Genomic DNA, 19,091 nt, shown 5'->3' on the forward strand with positions numbered 1-19,091 from the left:
GAGAGATGATGTGTGGTTCTCTAGAGGAAAGATTTTCAAGAGTAATACAGACTGCACCTGATTTTCACATTTTCAGCCTAACCTTTGAATAACCTCCAGTTTTACAGTTTCCACATTAGTAAACCTAATATCACCTGGATATTCACTGCGGCATTACAACACAGGATAGAATCCAAGCTCCTTAGTATGTTCCTTAATGCCTTTCAACAACCGCTTACCAGCAGTTTACCAAACCCACTCCTCCCCCCATTTCTCCTCTTAGGCCCCAATTGCCCTATCCTCCAGCTACATCAAAAGTATATGTGTGCTCCTGGTCGGGCGTAGTGGCTCACGCCTGTAATCCCAGCACTTCGGGAGGCCGAGGAGGGCGGATCACGAGGTCAGGAGTTTGAGACCAGCCTGACCAACATGGTGAAACCCCCGTCTCTACTGAAAATACAAAAATTAGCTGGGCGTGGTGGCACGTGCCTGTATTCCCAGCTACTCAGGAGGCTGAGGTAGGAGAATTGAACCCGTGAGGCAGAGGTTGCAGTGAATGGAGATTGTGCCACTGCACTCCAGCCTGGGTAACAGAGCAAGACTATCTCCAAAAAAAAAAAAAAAAAAAAAAAAAAGTATATGTGTGCTCTAAATACAGTTTTATAATGAAAAGAGGAGGGATTTTAGAGTCAGATAAACCTAGATTCACATTCTGGCTTACCCACTTACCCCTGTAACCCTACAGAAATTACTTAAAATTTTTAGGACTTAGTTTCTCATTTGTAAAATAGGAATATTATTATCATTTAAACCTATCAGCTTTAAGGTAATGTATATACAGTGCAATCAATCAATATCTATTTCTGCCTTTCTTTCGTGATTTATACATACTGCCCATTCTCAAAGAAATATCTTTCTCCCTCATCTCTCCATGAAACATTCTTACTCTCCTTTAAGGCCCAGTTAAATATCCCTTGCCACCTCCCCTTTAATCTAACAATTGCGCATCTAGATATCTATTTTAGTAAAATATTTGTACAAATACGCAAAGTGGTATGTACAACGATAATTACTGAACAACTTTATAATAGCAAAAAAATTGGAAATCAAAATGTTCATCAATAGGTGACTGGTGAAATGGTGGAACATATGTGGCAGTTAAGAGAGTTACATTTCCCACCATGGAAGGCTTCTGAATACCTGAGAAAAAACTGCAGAAAAGTATGCACAGATCACATTTGTATATACAGTATTTTTACGTACTTTTATTTATGTATATTCATAGACAAGTGTTTAGAAGGGTGTGTATCAAGCCATGTCTGGGGAGAAGAGTGGGAGGGGGAAGATATATAAAGGAGCCACATGTTGCATTTTGTTTTAATATGAGGATAGAATCATTTAATACTAGCATTTTTTTTTTTTTTTTTTTTGAGATGGCATCTTGTCCTGTCACCCAGGCTGGAGTATAATAGTGCGATCTCGGCTCACTACAACCTCTGCCTCCCAGGTTCAAGCAATTCTCCTGCCTCAGCCCCTCGAGTAACTGGGATTACAGGCACGTGCTACCACACCTGGCTAATTTTTGTATTTTTAGTAGAGGTAGGGTTTCACCATGTTGGCCAGGCTGGTCTCGAACCTCCTGACATAAGGTGATCCACCCACCTCGGCCTCCCAAAGTGCTGGGATTACAGGCGTGAGCCACTGTGCCCAACCACCAGCATAATTTTATATGTATATTTATTTATTTTGAGGCAGGGTCTCGCTCTGGTGACCAGACTGAAGTGAAGTGGCATGATCTCCCAGGCTCAAGTAATCCTTCCACCTAAGCCTCTTTAGTAGCTGGGACTACAAGAGCTTGGCTAATTTTTGTATTACAGCATAATTATTTAAATAAAAAAGGTACCTTTTTCTAATACTTTCTAGAACTCAGAGTCAGTTGTTCTTTCCATTGCAGTGTCACTTGACTGGGCTGTGTGTGGTGATTACTTGTGTCTGCCTTCCCTAGAAATGGGTGAACTGAGCTGCAGAAGCCGTATCACCAGCAGGAAGCCTGGCAGTTTAGGAGCTCAATAAATGGTTGATTTTTCATGTTTGAGACAAGGTCTTGCTCTGTGGCCCAGGCTGGAGTGCAGTAGTCGTGACTCACTGAATCCTAGACCTCCCAGACTTAAGCAAGTTCTCCCACCTAAGTCTCACCGGTAGCCGGGACTACATGTGTGTGCTACCATGCTGGGTTTTTGTTTTGTTTTGTTTTGTTTCTTTTTTTCATTTTTAGTAGAGATGGGGTATCACTATGTTGCCAAGGCTGGTCTCGAACCCCTGGGCTCAAGCAGTCCTCCTGCCTTGGCCTCCCAAAATGCTGAGATGATAGGTGTGAGCCACCACGCCAGTCCCAGAGCTCAATAAATGATTCTTTTTTTTTTTTTTTTTTTTTAAAGACAGGGTCTCACTTTGTCACCTGGGGTGGAGTGCAGTGATGTGATCTCGGCTCACTGCAGCCTCGACCTCCTGGGCTCAAGTGATTCTCCTGCCTCAGCCCCCTCAAGTAGCTGGGACTACAGGTGTGTGCCACCATAAGTAGCTAATTTTTTCTACAGACAGGGTTTCACCATGTTGGCCAGGCTGGTCTTGAACTTCTGAGCTCAAAAAGCTCAGCCTCCCAGTGCTAGGATTACAGGCAAGAGCCACCGCGCCCCACCAAATGATTCTTTAATAAAGGTGAAAGGAAACAGTCTGAGGCCAGGAGCAGTAGCTCACACCTGTAATTCCAACACTGTGGGAGGCCGAGGCAGGAGGATCACTTGAGGCCAGGAGTTGGAGACCAGTCTGAGAAACACAGCTAAAACCCCATCTCTACAAAAACAAAACAAAAGAAAAAGAGAGAGAGAGAGAGGAAGAAAAGAAAAAAAAAATTGCATACAAAAGCACCTCTTAAACCACAGACGACTTACCAACAGTTAAAATAGGTAGGTGGGGCTGGGGGGAAGCTGTGTTAATGCTGGGTTCCTGTAGCTGCATCCACAGATAAAAGTTGGTGCTGGAGAGGCGGCATGCAAAGCGAAAAGAAGGGACCGCTTTGAGTTCTAGACCCAACGCCTCCGGTAACCACCTTCACTTATCTGGTTTCTGCTGGCTCATCGGTAAAATGAGGGGTGGTATTTTTATAGTTCTAACACGTTATAGTTCTAGGTGGCTGTTTCATGAAGCGCCGAGCGCTGCTCTCTAGCGGGTCACAAATGTAACTCGCAAGGCTGGGCTCGGCATTAGACTCTCGCGGGCAGGGACTGGCTATCTTGCTCACTCCTCTGAGTCGCAAAATTGGCCTTCATGTATTGCTCAGTCAAGCACCACTACCAATATAAACGCCCTCCCACACGACGTGGCTGGAGCAATGTTTACTTCTGTCCCTGCTTCCCCAGGGCGCCCACAGGTTCGGGTAGCCCGAGATCTTCGAACAAGAACTGCTAGTGGGTGTTACATTCCCAGGTGCCAAGAGTGATGGGTCTGACTTTTAACTGGAAGTCTAAAGAAGCGAGCACCCCCACCAATGTTAACCCTTGCCTGAAGTCCAAAGTTAGGCCCTCTCCCTTTTCCCAGTGACCACCAAGCTCACCGCAGAGCGCAGCCTTCGCGGACCCGAGGACAGCCCTGCGCTCAGTCCCGAGCAGCAACCAGGGTGGCACCATTGCGGACTGGCGGCCGCCGCGCTACTGCCCACCTCCCCCTCCTCTTCCTCCTCCTGCTCCCGCCTCCGGGCGCGCTGCTCCAGGCTCTCCGGCGCCCTCCAGCCAGGCACCGGCCGAACCAGGTAGTGCCGCAAGGTGTAATTACTGCTTTAAAACCTAAAGGCATTTGGAAAGAAACTAAAGGTTATGCTTACTTTTTTTTTGTTTTTATTATTTTGTAGGAGACACAAAGTTTAAAAATAGAAAGCAGAAAATGTGACACATTATTTAAGATTTAAAGTAAATAAACTTTTCCAATTTACCTTATAACATGATTTTCATACATTGGATTTGTTTAAAACTGACTACATGGATAACTTTTCTAAGAATTGTTTTAACTCTAATAGCTGGTTCAACTGATGTAGGCATTAAAATAATGTCATGTTGTCATCTTTCCTCCACGAACTGATGATATTTGACTATAGGTTTGTCAGAGTTATGTCCAACTATTGTATAATATGTGTCAGTTTCCTATTGCTACCGTAACAAATTACCCCAAATTTACTGGCTTAAAACAACACAAGTTTATTATCTACAGTTCTGTAGATTAGAAGTCTCACTTGGCTAAAATCAAAGTGTCAGCAAGCCTGTGTTTCTTCTGAGCTCCAGAGTAGAATTTCTTGACTTGTCTTTTCTATCTTATAGTGGTTGCCTGCATTCCTTGGCTCTCATGGCCTCCTTCTCCATCTTCAAAGCCAACAGCTTTGAGCTTCAAATCCCTGATTCTGACTCCTGCTTCTGTTACCACATCTCCCTCTCTTCCTCTGACTCTGCTGCCTCTCTTTTATAAGGACCTTTACATTCAGACCACAGAGATAATCCATGATAATCTTCTCATCCCAAGACACTTAGTTTAATCACATCTTCGAAGTCCCTTTTGCCAGTGAAGGTAACATATTCACAAGTTTCGGGTTTGTAGAACATGAACATCTTTGGGGCAGGAGGTCATTATTAAGCCTACCACACAAAGTTCCTCATTATCTTATTTTTTATTTATTCTCAGGTTGGTTCCCAAGCATAATAAAAGCTATATTTAACTGCAAATAGATTTACAGTTAAAAATTAAAATATTTGGCCAGGTGCTGTGGCACCAACCTGTAGACCCAGTTACCAGCAGGCTAAGGCAGGAGAGTCACCTGCGCTCAGGAGTATAAGGCTATAGTGCACTATGATCAGCCTGGGTGACTTAGTGAGACCCCATCTCAAAAAAAAAAAAAACATATTTAGCATTATTTGGAAAATACATGGTTAGATAATCTTAAGGTAATCTATATTTTTATTTGATGTTTTCTTATAATGTCATTGTAATAGCACTAAAACATACTTACTGGCTAACATTTAAAAATAATTTCCTTTCTTTGAATAATCCATCAAGTAGTAAATTTTACATTCAATTAAGTGAAAAGATAAATGAGGAACATCAGAAATAAAAACTTAGTGTTACAGAATTTTCCTTAATTTAGGTCAAGTTTTGAAACAAAGATTGAAATCTCTGGAGATTTTGGTTATGCTAAGGGTACATCCACTGGAAATCAATATTTGAAATTTGTCATTCCCAAGAAAATTTAAGTATTGTATGGTATTTGATAATTTCTAAATTTTTTCTTATGAAGAAAATAACCTAAATTTCCATAATCTAATTCAATCCCTTTTAAAAAATCAATCATAAACTGGGTTTCCACATATAATACATTTTAAAAAATCTTTTACAGTGACACAATTAAGATGCAAATTATTTAGATTTACTCAAGTTTGCTTGTTCTTATTCCTCCAAGTTCTAGATCAAATGCAACGTCAAAATATATGAAAGCTTTTGATTTACGAAGTAGACAATTTTGCCTTCAAAATTACACCACACAACCTATTCTTATTTGAGGAATATTTTATTTTTCCCTAGGGAAAAAAATTATCCCAACCCCCCAAATGATAGTGTACCTCTATACCTATAACAGCACCTGGCATATCTGTGCTCAATTATATTTGTTAATGATCCTTGTAAGTACGATATAAGCAAATACCAACCTTCTTTGCCAAGTTCTCCACATGTAAATACTATTATAAAAAAAGAGTTTTTAAAGTAAAATTTAGTGTTTAAAATTTTAACTCTCGTATCTTCTGATTTCTACGCCAATAGTCTTATCCTTAAAGCCACATCTGTCCCTTGGCTGAAGAGCTGTGAAAGATCAGGAGGCTTTTAGAATCTATCCATAACCAGTGTTGGCATTTGCAATATCCATGATTCAAACAAAATATTTTCAAACCAACTACTTTTACTTTTACTATGCATTGTGCTGGCCACTTTAACAGATAACCGGGCTTTGAGGAGGTATAGGTGTATTTGAAGAAATGTACTATCTAGTTAGGAAGAGAGAAGGACAGGTAAGACAACAGCAATGGGGAAGAAAAGCACAATAATATATGACGAATGTTAGATGTGACTTTAAGAGTCCAGAGGAGGGTAACGGAGGGAAATCGGAGTTTGTTTCAGAAGGCGCCCAGCAACAAGTGGAACTTAAGCCGACTCCTGGAACATCCGAGGTGCGCCCGCTGGCCCAGGATCCTAATAAATTGCTAGTCGGTAGCTATTACTCTAAGATTACCAGGGGCTCTCCGGGCTCTGCGGACAAGCAGAACGCAGGCGCCACGCAAGCCGGCCCCGCCCTTCCACCCCTCCCCGCGCTCCCCGGCCGCGCGAGCGCCGCCTGGAACCTTCCCCGGCCAGGCTGCGGGCGGGCGGACGAGGCCCCACCTCTGCCGGGCGCCAGACGGGCGCGCAGGCGCAGTCTCCCCAGGTTGTAGACGCTGCGGCCCGGCCGGGCAGGGTGAGTTGGGGACGCGGCGCTGTGGTCGCAGCGGCGGTGTGGTCGCCGCAGTTTCTCGGTCTTCGCTTTGGCGACCTTGACCCGCTTGTGGGTGGGCGAGGCTGGAAGAGAGGCTCCCCACCCCCCTCGGCTTCCCGATCCCTGGGGGCGCCGGGCGGTCACCCAGGGCCGTGTGAGCGCAGCTCTGCAGGCTTCGGGTCCCTGCGGCTGCGGGAGAAGCCCTAGGCGTCAGGGCTGGCGAGGGGCCGCCTGGGAGGGGCCCGAGTGCCCTGGTGACCTGGGCGTGCGGCGGCCCCACAAGCTTCCGTCCGCCTCCTCGCGGCGCATTTCTCTTCACAGCCTCGGAGTGTGTGTGTTGGTGACCGGAGGAAGCGTGTCTAACCCCGACTTTCTGGAAGCGTCGTGTATTAGGAGCTCCGGAGCCGGACTGCTTGGGTCCGCATCTCCGTCCACCACTTACTGGCTCTGGGACCTCTGCAAGTCAACCTCTCTTTCTCACTTTCAAGTGTAAAATGCGGGAAAATAATAGCAACTTACCTCCTAAGGTGGCTGTGAGGGTTGAGTGGGTTAATATCTGTGAAGTGCTTAGAACTGAGCGTGATACACAGCAAACCGTAAGATGCTGCTCATCTTTTTGAGCTTGGTATATAAAAGGAGATAGTGTTTTTTTCTTCTCTTTCCAACCCCCATAAATAATTGCCCAAGAGTGGGAAAAAAGGACTTTTTCTTAAGGATATGGGCTTTTTGCATAGCCTGTTTAAAAACAGCTTTCTAAACAACTTGGTTGCACATCCTACTTTAGAGAAAAGACAGGTGTTAAGTGATGGTGAAGTTGGAAACTGTAAAGTTTATTATTTGGAAAACCGCATGAGAAAAATGGCCAGAACATATTTGTGCTAAAAAGAGTTAACATAGCAGGCCTGAGACTGCTATCTTTAGAAAGGACTGCTTGCAATGTTGGTGCTTGTTTGGCATCTGGGAACTTAGAGTTTTGGGTTTGTGCTGAACAGTATGTTTTACACCGAAATTACCAGCTTCTGTAAAAATCCGGGACACCTAGTCTCTGATGGGCTTCCCTGCGCGGAAGCGTTGCATATGTGTTGCTGTATTTTCATTGGTGGAGGAAGGGTGTGTTTTGTTTGACCCCTCTTGGGAGGGAGACTGCATAAGGAGCCTACACGTGATTCCTCCAGACTCCACTTGTGTCTTTTTCTATTGTGATGAGCCTGTATATCCATACTGCATTGTGTAATAAATGTCAACCATGAATACAATTATATGTTGAGTCCGTGCATCCTATCAAAACTCTAAATGTGGGGGAGATCACGGAGATCCACAGCCACAGTTTTGTAAATTTGTATAAAGGTAAGGGATATAAGTGCAGTTTTGTTACAGGATCTATTTCCTAGTGATACTGGGCTTTTAGTGTAACCATCACCTGAATAATGTACATTGTTTCCATTAAGTAATTTCTCATTCCTCACCCCACTCCCATCCTTCCCAGTCTCCAGTGCCCAGACACAATTTTGATGATATAAATAAAGTATTGGAAGCTCTAATAATTGGACTTTTAAATTTGTCCTTTTGCCTTAAATGGAAATTGGAAAACTGCAGATACATGATTGCCGAATCCTGGGTTACTGTACCAAATGATTCTGTTTAGACATATTACATATAGCAGAAAAATCATCAGAAATTGCCTCTACATTACCAAGTTAAGTTTGAGTCAGTGTTTTTGAAAAAAGGCACAGGTTGCTTACAGTATGTAGGTCAAACGCCTGGTTTTGTTTATTATTTTGCTAGCATTATCTGTGTTAATGCTCATCTTTATGAAGAGCTTATCTGTACCACGGCGGGAAAATATAACCAGTTTCTCATAGACCATTTTCTCTGTACTTTATTAGTTATACCTATCTCTTTTCAGGACATCAAATTTAAATTGATGGAGGTATTTGTAAATTTGGGAAAGATCAAATTTGCCATCTGCTTATGTCTCTCTTCCCTTAGTGAAAGACTAGATCAGTTTTTGATAAGTTAGTGGGGAGATGGAGGGGTTAGAGGTTTAAGGAAAGTGAAGAAGATTTGAAGTGGCTTTGTGGATAGTATGTAAGTTTACCAGAAGGTGTAGTGAATAATAATGGACCTAGTCTCCTTTCTTAAGAGACTTTCTCCCGACATGGAGAAAATGATTAACTGGGTTCATCTAGGATTGGGTTCTGCCAGAGAGGTGATGTTGTCCTTAAGGCTCTGCACAAGTATTCCAGTTCACCTCTTTTTGGGTACATGTAATGTTGTACTCTTTGTACATGGGCAACCCCTCTCCATGTCTACTTGAAGTTAAATGTGCCATGTGACTTGCTTTAGGAAGCAGCTCTCCATTAGCCATTTCCGCTTCTCTCTACCCTTCTGTAAGGGTCATGGAAGGACTTGAGATGCAGCCTCTTGTCAGCCTGGACACTATAGGAAATTATGAGTGGCTGATCAGGCATGCTGGAAGGACTGGGAAGTTACGATCAGAGAAGGGGATACTTAAATTAGTGATTTTATAAGGTGGAACTGTAGGGGAGAGTAGATGAGGAAGTTTGGAGGGAGAAGGTAGAGATGAAGTGCTCAAGGAACTCAGAGGCTTTTTACATGTTCCTAACCCAGAAGCCCTTAATTTATTGCAACTTAGTTCAGTAGTGATGACCTTTGGACTTAATGGTAAACTTGAAAGCTCCCTTATTGTGAAATATGGAATGAATAAATCAAGATTTGGAATTTAGTACTGAATTGAAAGATTCATTACTTTGATCATTGAAAAGTAAGTCAGCAACCATGAAAATTGCGATGTTGCTTAGCTGCCAGGCAGGAGAGTAATAGGGAGGCTAAGCTACTCTAACAGAGACTCCAAAATATAGTGGTTTTAAAAAATGCTTAGCTTGTATCTAAAATCTTTTATAATTAACTGAATTTTTAAGAAATGTAAGGGATAGAGGTAAATAACACCATGAAGAAAGAGACAAATTCAGTGTGAGACATTATACAACTTTGCTGTTGAAAGAGTATTCTGTGGGCCCCCAGCAGTGGCTTCAGTTTTAAGCTTTTTAGATAGGTAGAATCTCAGGTCTTGTGCCAAACTTGTTCAATCAGAACTTTGATTTTAACAAGACCCTCAAGGTGACTCATGCACTGGCCTGATCTCTTTAAAAAGCTAAAGTCTTAGGCAAGTAAAAGGTTGAAGAACTGTTCTATTAATAGATTAAAAGATACTAAAGAGACACAACCAATATAAAGTGCAAACCTTGATTGGATCTTTTTCAAAAAACCAGCTATAGAAGACAATTTAGGGCCAAATAAGGAAATTAGAATATGATGGAAAATGAGATGATATTAGAAAATTATTTATTTTCTTAGATATGATTACATTGTTATATAGGAGACTGCTTATTTTTAAGAGATACATGCTGAAGTATTTAGGGATGAACTGTCAAGATCTGTACAACTTTCAAACAGTTCAACAACAACAACATATATATATATGCACACATATGTGTCTCTGTATACACACATATTGATATTTAGATAAAAACAAACATAGCAAATTGTTAATAGGTGTGGAATTGGTGGGGCACCATGCTTCATACCTGTAATCCCAGCAGTTTGGGAAGCCAAGGCGTGTGTGGATTGCTTGAGCCCAGGAGTTCAAGACCAGCCTGGGCAACATGTGGAAATCCCATCTCTACTAAAAAATACAAAAAAATTATCTGGACGTGGTGGTGTGCATCTATAGTCACAGCTACTTGGGAGGCTGAGGTGGGAGAATCACCTGAGCCTGGGGAGGTCGAGGCTGGGTGAGCTGAAATCAGGCCACTGCACTCCAGCCTGGGCAATCGGAGTGAGACTCTGTCTCAAAAAAATAATAATAGCCGGGTGCAGTGGCTCACGCCTGTAATCCCAGCGCTTTGGGAGGCGGAGGTGGGCGGATCACGAGGTCAGGAGATCGACAGGGTGAAACCCCGTCTCTACTAAAAATACAAAACAATTTAGCCAGGCGTGGTGGCACGCGCCGAGCGTAAGCCCAGCTACTCTAGGGAGGCTGAGGCAGGAGAATTGCTTGAACCCAGGAGGTGGAGGTTGCAGTGAGCCAAGATCCATCTCTAAAAAAATAATAATAATAATGTAATAAATGTGGAATCTAAATAGTATATGAGTGTTCATTATACTGTTCTTTTAACTTTTGTAAATGTTTAAAATTTTTCATGATATAAAGCTAGAGTGAACCCCCGCAAAATGTAGTCGCTTAAAAAGATAGAAATTGGCCGGGCGTGGTGGCTCACGGCTGTAATCCCAGCACTTTGGGAGGCCGAGGCGGGCGGATCACGAGGTCAGGAGATGGAGACCATCCTGGCTAACACGGTGAAACCCCGCCTCTACTAAATATACAAAAAAAAAAAAAAAAAAAATTAGCCGGGCGAGGTGGCGGGCGCCTGTAGTCCAGCCTGTAGTCCCAGCTACTCTGGAGGCTAAGGCAGGAGAATGGCGTGAACCTGGGAGGCGGAGCTTGCAGTGAGCCGAGATCGCGCCACTGCACTCCAGCCTGGGCGACAGAGCGAGACTCCGTCTCAAAAAAAAAAAAAAAAAAAAGATAGAAATTTAATTTTCTCTTAATATTCTGGTGCTAGTCATACAGCACAGGTAGAGTGGCTTTACTGTGCTTGGCTTACAGCTTCCATTTTTGATCCAGTATGGCTCATCCAGCTCCTGCTATTTCCTTGCTAGCAGAAGGGAGGAAAGGGTGAAGAGAACTCATTATCCAGAAGCAACACTTATTCCGTTGATGAAAACTTTAGTTTTGGTCATTCACCTGGACATCTTATATTTAGGGGCTGTGTCTTGGTTCAGCCCGCTATAGCAAATTATTATAGGCTGGGTTGTTTAAACAACACAGACTTATTTCTCACAGTACTGGGAGTGGGGAAGTCCAGGGTCAAGGTGCTGGCAAATCTAGTATCTGGTGAGGGCCTTCTTCCTGGTTTATAGATGGCCATCTTCTCTGTATATCCTCATGTGGATACAAAGGTAGCTTGTATTATAAGAGGCCAGTCTCATTCATGAGGGCTCCACCTACATGACCTAATTATCTCGCAAAGGCTTCACCTTCAAGTACCATCGCTTTGGCGATTAGATTTCAACGTATGAATTTGGGGTGGGGACACAAACATTTGGTCCATAACAGTATAGTTGGCAAAAGCCAGTGGAATATATCATGTGTATACTGATTTAACAAAGATTTATTTCATTTCAACTGATGTTCCCTTCTTCTTCCTCTGTTGATATCCCAGACCAATTAAAATTGAAGTCATTTCAATTTTGATATGCATTAAATAAAATATAAAATTTTAATTTTGAAGACTCAAATGTATGAATTTTTTTCCCTCAATCCCTTCAGTAAATAACAGATGCGGGTGAAAGATCCAAGTAAAGCTTTACCTGAGAAAGCCAAAAGAAGTAAAAGGCCTACTGTACCTCATGAAGAAGACTCTTCAGATGATATTGCTGGTAAATTTTGATATTTGGCATCCCAAATAGTGTTGAGAAGAAATAACAATGCAGTTGACCCTTCAACAACATGGATTTGAATTCTGAGGATCAACTTGTACACGAATTTTTTTCAACCAAACGTAGATGGAAAATACACTATTCTTGGGATGTGTAAAAACTGCATACTCAGCAGACTGACTTCCTAAATGCAGATTCCACAGGGCCCACTGCGGGACTTGAGTATGCACAGATTTGGGTATATGTGGGGAGGTCCTAGAACCAACTACGCCACCCCACCTCCCTGCCTCAAGTATCTGAGGGATGACTGTATATGTTTTTAATTAAGAAATCTGTTACTCTTTATTTTTACTATTTTCTGCGTAAGCATTAGAATCACCTTGTCTAGTTCCAAAAAATCCTGTTGGTATTTTTATTAGGATTTTGTTTAGTTTATAATATGAAGTAACTTAGATTGGCTTTTTTTTTTTTTTTTTTTTGGTCTCTTTCTCATGGCCTATTAAAACCATGTCACCAAGCCACCAGAGCTTGGCAGATGGCCTTTGGGAGCTGCTGGCCTCAGGGCTTGGTTTTCTCTTTAGTCTCATGCTTTTGATTTAGGCCTCTGAGGATTTTCCTCACTTTCTTGCCGGTTTTCTCCATTTAAAAAGATATTTTTAATATATTATTTCCATTTTAGGTGTGCATAGTTGCATACAGCTATACACACACACTCACATATGAGTGCATATGTCTTGTGAAATCTGAACAAGTTCTAAGGATTTTACCAACATCAGCTTCCTGGTTTTGATATTTTACTATAGTAGTCCAAAATATTAACATCAGGGGAAGCTCAGTGAAGGGTGAATGAGACCTCCTTGTATATTTCTTTGTACCTTCCTGTGAATCTAAAATTAGTTCAAAAATTTAAACTGTAATAAATCAGGGACATCAGGTAAGGTCCTAATGATATTTAAAGAGATACTTCAGACATCCTTCAATGCAGCAAACTGGCTATCCTGAAACATCCAATTTTAGTACATGTATAGCTTTGTATAACCACCACCAATCAAGATACTTAACTGTATCATCACCACCCTATGTGCTCTCCATTTATAGCAACATCCTCTGCCTTGTGTCCACTGCCCCCTAAAACCATGAATCTCTTCTCTCATTCTATAATTATGTTATATCATGAACATTATATAAATGGAATTACATAGCATATATTTTGAGTTATTTTGTGTGTTGAATCTGTGCTTTTTAGTGAACAGCATTTAATACTTAGTAATGGTAGCACTTTGGTGTAGCAAAGAAAATGTTGAGATTTTGTTTTATCTTATTCAGTAGGTTTAACTTGCCAACATGTAAGTCATGCTATCAGCGTGAATCATGTAAAGAGAGCAATAGCTGAGAATCTGTGGTCAGTTTGCTCAGAATGTTTAAAAGAAAGAAGATTCTATGATGGGCAGCCAGTACTTCCTTCTGATATTTGGTTGTGCCTCAAGTGTGGCTTCCAGGTAAGAAAAGTGTTATTTATATGTGAGTTTATCTGAAGTATTTTCCTTAAATGCTTATTGTGAGCTGGACTGTTGGTCATGCATAGGAGTTAAGATATATTTATTCCAATTTAGATAGAAATTTTCCAAGAATGAACTTAAAAATGATTGTTAAGGTAAAGTAAAAGGTATGCTATGTTCAGAAAGTAATCAAGTGTGGTTTATAAATACTTGCAGAGGGAATTCAACCTATTTGCAGTAGTTCCCATATCTGGACCAGTCTTTACCTTTTGTATTTACTTAGGAAATGGATCCATCTTTCAGATTAATTTTTTTTCTCTCAAAACAGATTTTTCTGCTGCTTTTGCAAAATAGTTTAAAATCTTAAAGTTTAAAAGTTATTGATACCTGTAATAAATTTTCTAATGAAATGAAAAGTATATACTTTCTTTAAAAAAATAAGAGAAATCTTCATTATCTCACACGAAATGCCCAGAAGTAAGGCCACTTCAGGATTAGTTAATTTAATGGAAAGAACATTAAAAACTGAGGTTTATTCTGTTCTCTGCTCTGCCATCCTCAGCCTCATGGTTGTGTTCCTCTTTAAAAAAGAAAAAAACCTTTCTGGAAAGATTCAGCAGATTTGACTTCCCTTCATGTTGCATTAACCAGAATTGCATCTCATTTCTTTACTTACCTAGTGAGGGAAATCGCTATGATTGGTCTGTGTCTCAGTAGTTCTCAGTGGGTTGGGGTGAAGTTGTGTACAGGATTGGGAAATGTGTGTTTGTGGAAGGGCACCACTGGCCTGCCAGGATGCTGGGTGTTCCACAGTGTGCCAGACAGTGTGTACATTTTTAAATGATAGGGAAATTAACTTTGCCCATGATTGTTTTAAGTAAATACTGTGTATTGAAAAGCATGTTAACCTGTTTGCAAGAAATTAAATTTAATGAGAATCCATATTGCTTTTTTGAAACTTTCTCCTCTGGCCTGAAATTAAAAACAGAACAAAACTTTTCAGTATAAGTGTGAATATAATTTAAGTTTTGATTAATTTGAAACAAATATTTGTAAGTCATACAAAATAGCATTCTGTTAATCTTCAGGGATGTGGTAAAAACTCAGAAAGCCAGCATTCACTGAAGCACTTCAAGAATTCCAGAATAGAGCCCCATTGTATTATAATTAATCTGAGCACATGGATTATATGGTAAGTTAAATTTTGTTAGTTCTTGTGTCCACTAACCACCCCCCCAATTTTTTTTTCTTTAAGCTTTTAAGGTAAAATATTTAAAGATGTTCTATCAGCTTATGGTTTTTTAACCTGAACACAATCTACGGGATACTTGAAGAAAATTAACATTACCTATGAATATAAAATTTTAATTGGAAAAATTTTAACTCTCTCTCTACCTTTTTTTGTTGTTGTTGAGACGGAGTCTCACTCTGTCACCAAGGCTGGAGTGCAGTGGTGTGATCTCGGCTTCCTGCAACCTCTGCCTCCCGGGTTCAAGCAATTCTCCTGCCTCAGCCTCCTGAGTAGTTGGGACCACAGGCGCACGCCGCCACAGCTGGCTAACTTTTTGTATTTTAGTAGAGATGGGGTTTCACCATGTTGCCCAGGCTGGTCTTTGAACTCCTGAGCTCAGGCAATACGCCCTCCTCAGCCTCCCAAAGTGCTAGGATTACAGGCGTGAGCCACTGTGCCCGGCCTCTCTACTTTTCTCTGACATTTTCCTTGTAATATAAAGAAAAATTCTTTTTAGTTGATTTTTTTTGGTAGTGAACTTGCTAATACAGAATTCTAGTGTTGTAGAGACGGAAGATACTTCAAGCAGTCAGGTCATTTTCTGAAGGGAGAAGAAAGAGCTGGGCATAAGTAGCTTGTAAAAACTTTTCAGGTCATTCTGCTATTTAATCCTGGTTGAGAACCTAGTCCAGTTTCCTATGTGACCTGTAAGGAAACTATATGATATTTACCTTTTTGTGGTTATGAAGTAAAAATCCAGGTACTAAAACAAGTTTTTTTTGTGGGGCATGGTGGCTAACACCTGTAATTCCAGCATTTAGGGAGACCACGGTGGGTGGATCACTTGAAGTTAGAAGTTTGAGACCAGCCTGGCCAATATGGTGAAACCCTGTCTCTACGAAAGATACAAAAATTAGCTGGGCATGGTGGTGCATGCATGTAGTCCCAGCGGCTCAGGAGGTTGAGGCAGGAGAGTCACTTGAACCCGGGAGGTGGAGGTTGCCACTGCACTCCAGCCTTGGTGATAGAGTGACACTCCTTTTCAAAAAAAAACCAAAAACGAGTTTATTTTCTAGTTTCTTATTAGCATATCACACTGTTTCGGTGGTATAAATGGACACTGTTGAAATGCTTCCTCTGTGTTTTACAATAATATTCCAACTTGAATCTATGGACTCCTAAGGGTTCCTTGAATGAATTTTCAGGAGTCCTCAGATTTTCTTTAACATAAAAATGTTTTGTCTAAAATTAATATAAGGGTATTTTAGCTGACAGAAGAGGTCATCATCTTTAATACAGCCAGAAGGGTTGGGCACCTGCTGCATTTGTGTTTTTCTTTGTTGTTGTGAGTCCCAAGTAGTAGTATTGGGGAGAATGAGGAAAGGTCAGAGGGAACTTAATATATAAATGATGCATTGGAACCAAGGGAGACAGCAGTAGTGCCATAGTGCGGCAGTTCAATAAGGATTTCACTTTAGTGATCTCAAACTCTGGCTGCATCAGAATCTCAGGGAGATCTTACTATGACAGACTGCAGGATCCCAGTCTTAGAAATTCTAATTTAGTAGTTCTGGGGTGGAGGGGCCAGATAATTTGCATTTAAGAAGCTCCCAAGTGTTGCCAGTGCTGCTGGTCTGGAGACCACAGTTTAAGAACTACTGAATTAGAAAAAGGTGGGTAAGAAGATTGTGAAAATGTAAGGTAGCACTGGTGTAATGCATTATGTTTTTTTGCCTTTTTTTTTTTTTTTTTTTTGAGATGGAGTCTCACTCTGTCACCCACGCTGGAGTGCAGTGGCGCGATCTTGGCTCACTGCAACCTCTGCCGCCCGGGCTGGGAGTAACTGGAATTACAGGTGCCTGCCACCACGCACGCCCTGCTAATTTTTGTATTTTTAGTAGAGATGGTGTTTCACCATGTTGGCCAGGCCGGTCTCGAACTTCCAACCTCAAGTGATCCTCCCGCCTTGGCCTCCCAAACTGCTGGGATTACAGGTATGAGCCACCACACCCGGCCATAATGCATTATGTTTATAAAACACTTTGAACACTTTCCAACACATGTTCTTAAATGATCACTGGATCTCATGAGGATAAAGGAAACAGGTAATTATAATATAGAGAGGAAACAAATTAATACGATGTATTAATGAGTAAACTTAATTGAGGTTAGTTTTCTGAATTGGAATGTGCTTTTGAAAATGTCTTTCCTAACCCTCTACCTCCACATAATCCCCCAGCAAAATAGAACAGCTATCTTTGAGTCTTACCCATCTCTATATGTAATCAAGCTAGAAGCCTGGCAGTTATTTTCTTCCTCTTTTTTATCTTATTTTATTTTTTAGCCTGTTAACAAAAGTAGACAGAATGGTATAATGAATTTTCCCATACCCATCAACCAGCTTCCGTTGTTGTTGTTTTTCCAGCTTTAAACATTGTCAACTCACAGCAAGTCTTGTTTCATCTAGGCCAGGATTTCTCGATCTCAATACTCTTGGCATTTGGACTGTTAATGCCCTGTGATTAATTCCTTGTTGTGCTGTCCTGTACGTTATTGGATGTTTACCAGCATCGCTGGCCTCTACCCACTTAAATGCCAGTAGTGGTCCTCTCTCCTCTCACCAGTTGTCAGAACCAAAAATGTCAAATGTCCCCTAGGTGGCAAAATCACTCCTCATTGAGAACGGCAGTGATTCTCAACACCAGCATTGAGGATTGCTGACATTGTCTCACTCCTCCCTACCCAAGGCAGTTATTTTGACACTTCCCTTTCCCTCCTCTTTTATATCTAATTTATTACTGTTTCTACCTGCAAATATATATAATGAATGCCCATTTCTCTGCAGATCATCTGCTACTATACTAATCTGTTTCTGTTCCTAATGCCCTCCAATCTAGTTTATCACATTAGTGAGAGTGATGTTTTTAATGTGTAAGTTGGGGCTGGGTGTGGTGGTTCACACCTGTAATCCCAACACTTTGGGAAGCCGAGGCGGGTGGATCACTTGAGGTCAGGCATTCGAGACCAGTCTGACCAACATAGTGAAACCCCATCTCTAATAAAAATACAAAAATTAGCTGGGCGTGGTGGTGCATGCCTGTAATCCCAGCTACTGGGTGGCTGAGGCAGGAGAGTCACTTGAACCCTGGAGGCCGAGGCTGCAGTGAGCTGAGATTTCACCACTGCATTCCAGCCTGGGAAACAGAGTGAGACTCTGTCTCAAAAGTAAAAAATAAATAAAATATAAGTTGGACCATATCATGGCCCTGCTTAAGAACCCTCTCATGGCATTTCATTATAAACTGCCAAAGATAAACTGCCAAAACTTTCATTTCAACTGTAAGGCTCTGTATGAATTGTCCCCTGCTTATTTCTCTAGACTTACCCAATGCCTTCCGGGTACATTTGTATACAAATACATTTGTATTCCCTCCCATGTAATTTAAGACAAAAGTAACTAAATGCCAACTTTGTTATCTGATGTGCAAAATTATTGAGGATATTTTCATAATATTTTCTTAAATTTTATATTTTTTCAGGTGTTATGAATGTGATGAAAAATTATCAACGCATTGTAATAAGAAGGTTTTGGCTCAGATAGTTGATTTTCTCCAGAAACATGCTTCTAAAACACAAACAAGTAAGTTAAGCAATTACTAAATGAATCTGTGTTAAAATATAGTATTTCATATGAAGAGTTCAGAAATTCATAAAGAATACTTTAGATTTCACTGTGACAGCCCAGTCAGTAATTTGAATAAAGATATTATGAGTATTGAATGGGTGCAGTGGCTCATGCCTGTAATCCCAGCATTTTGGGAGGCCGAGGTGGGCAGATCATGAGGTCAAGAGTTTGAGACCGGCCTGGCCAACATGGTGAAACCCCGTCTCTACTAAGAATACAAAAATTAGCCGAGTATGGTGGCACGTGCCTGTAATCCCAGCTACTCGGGAGACTGAGGCAGGAGAATTACTTGAACCCAGGAGGGGAAGCGGAGGTTGCAGTGAGCCAAGATCACGCCACTGCAGTCCAGCCTGGGCAACAGAGCAAGACTTCGTCTCAAGAAAAATATACATATATATTATGAGTATCATGCATTCTTAGGTGGCAACCTTGTTATATGTTTATATAACCAATTTGAGAAACTGAAGTATGTTGTGTCTAGATCATGGGCTTTGAAGTCAGTCCTAATAAGTTTGAATTTAGGCTTCCCCACTTAATAGCCATGGTCACTTTTATTGCTTAGTTTCCTTATTTATAAAATTGGGATGATAATTCTGTCTTGTGGAATTA

At 41.2% G+C, this 19,091-nt stretch overlaps 2 protein-coding genes across 18 annotated transcripts in view; one reads left to right on the forward strand and one right to left on the reverse strand.

Annotated features, from left to right (window-relative positions):
• LOC102115356 (thiosulfate sulfurtransferase like domain containing 3) overlaps positions 1-3,691 on the reverse strand; it is a 57,675-nt gene extending 53,984 nt beyond the window's left edge. For 3 of the 4 annotated variants that reach the window (XM_015449050.4, XM_045391278.3, XM_045391276.3), the window contains exon 1: positions 3,593-3,691. In XM_015449050.4, the coding sequence (XP_015304536.1) occupies positions 3,593-3,665 (73 nt within the window). In that variant the 5' untranslated portion in view covers positions 3,666-3,691. Of the gene's footprint in view, positions 1-2,930; positions 3,017-3,592 lie in introns of all 4 variants that reach the window. The other variant, XR_012433592.1, reaches the window with a different exon arrangement.
• Positions 3,692-6,494: 2,803 nt separating this feature from the next.
• The window catches only part of USP45 (ubiquitin specific peptidase 45), an 82,359-nt gene continuing 69,762 nt past the window's right edge, over positions 6,495-19,091 (forward strand). For all 14 annotated transcript variants that reach the window (XR_010586306.1, XR_006697673.2, XR_012433591.1 and 11 more), the window contains exons 1-5: positions 6,495-6,526; positions 11,958-12,067; positions 13,394-13,566; positions 14,655-14,758; positions 18,337-18,437. Coding sequence is in view for 6 of the 14 variants with exons in the window: in XM_005552290.4 (XP_005552347.2) it covers positions 11,968-12,067; positions 13,394-13,566; positions 14,655-14,758; positions 18,337-18,437 (478 nt within the window). In the remaining 8 variants the exon portion in view is untranslated. The remainder of the gene's footprint in view (positions 6,527-11,957; positions 12,068-13,393; positions 13,567-14,654; positions 14,759-18,336; positions 18,438-19,091) is intronic.

This window comes from Macaca fascicularis, chromosome 4, assembly GCF_037993035.2.
Source record: "Macaca fascicularis isolate 582-1 chromosome 4, T2T-MFA8v1.1".
Classification (NCBI taxonomy): domain Eukaryota; kingdom Metazoa; phylum Chordata; class Mammalia; order Primates; family Cercopithecidae; genus Macaca; species Macaca fascicularis.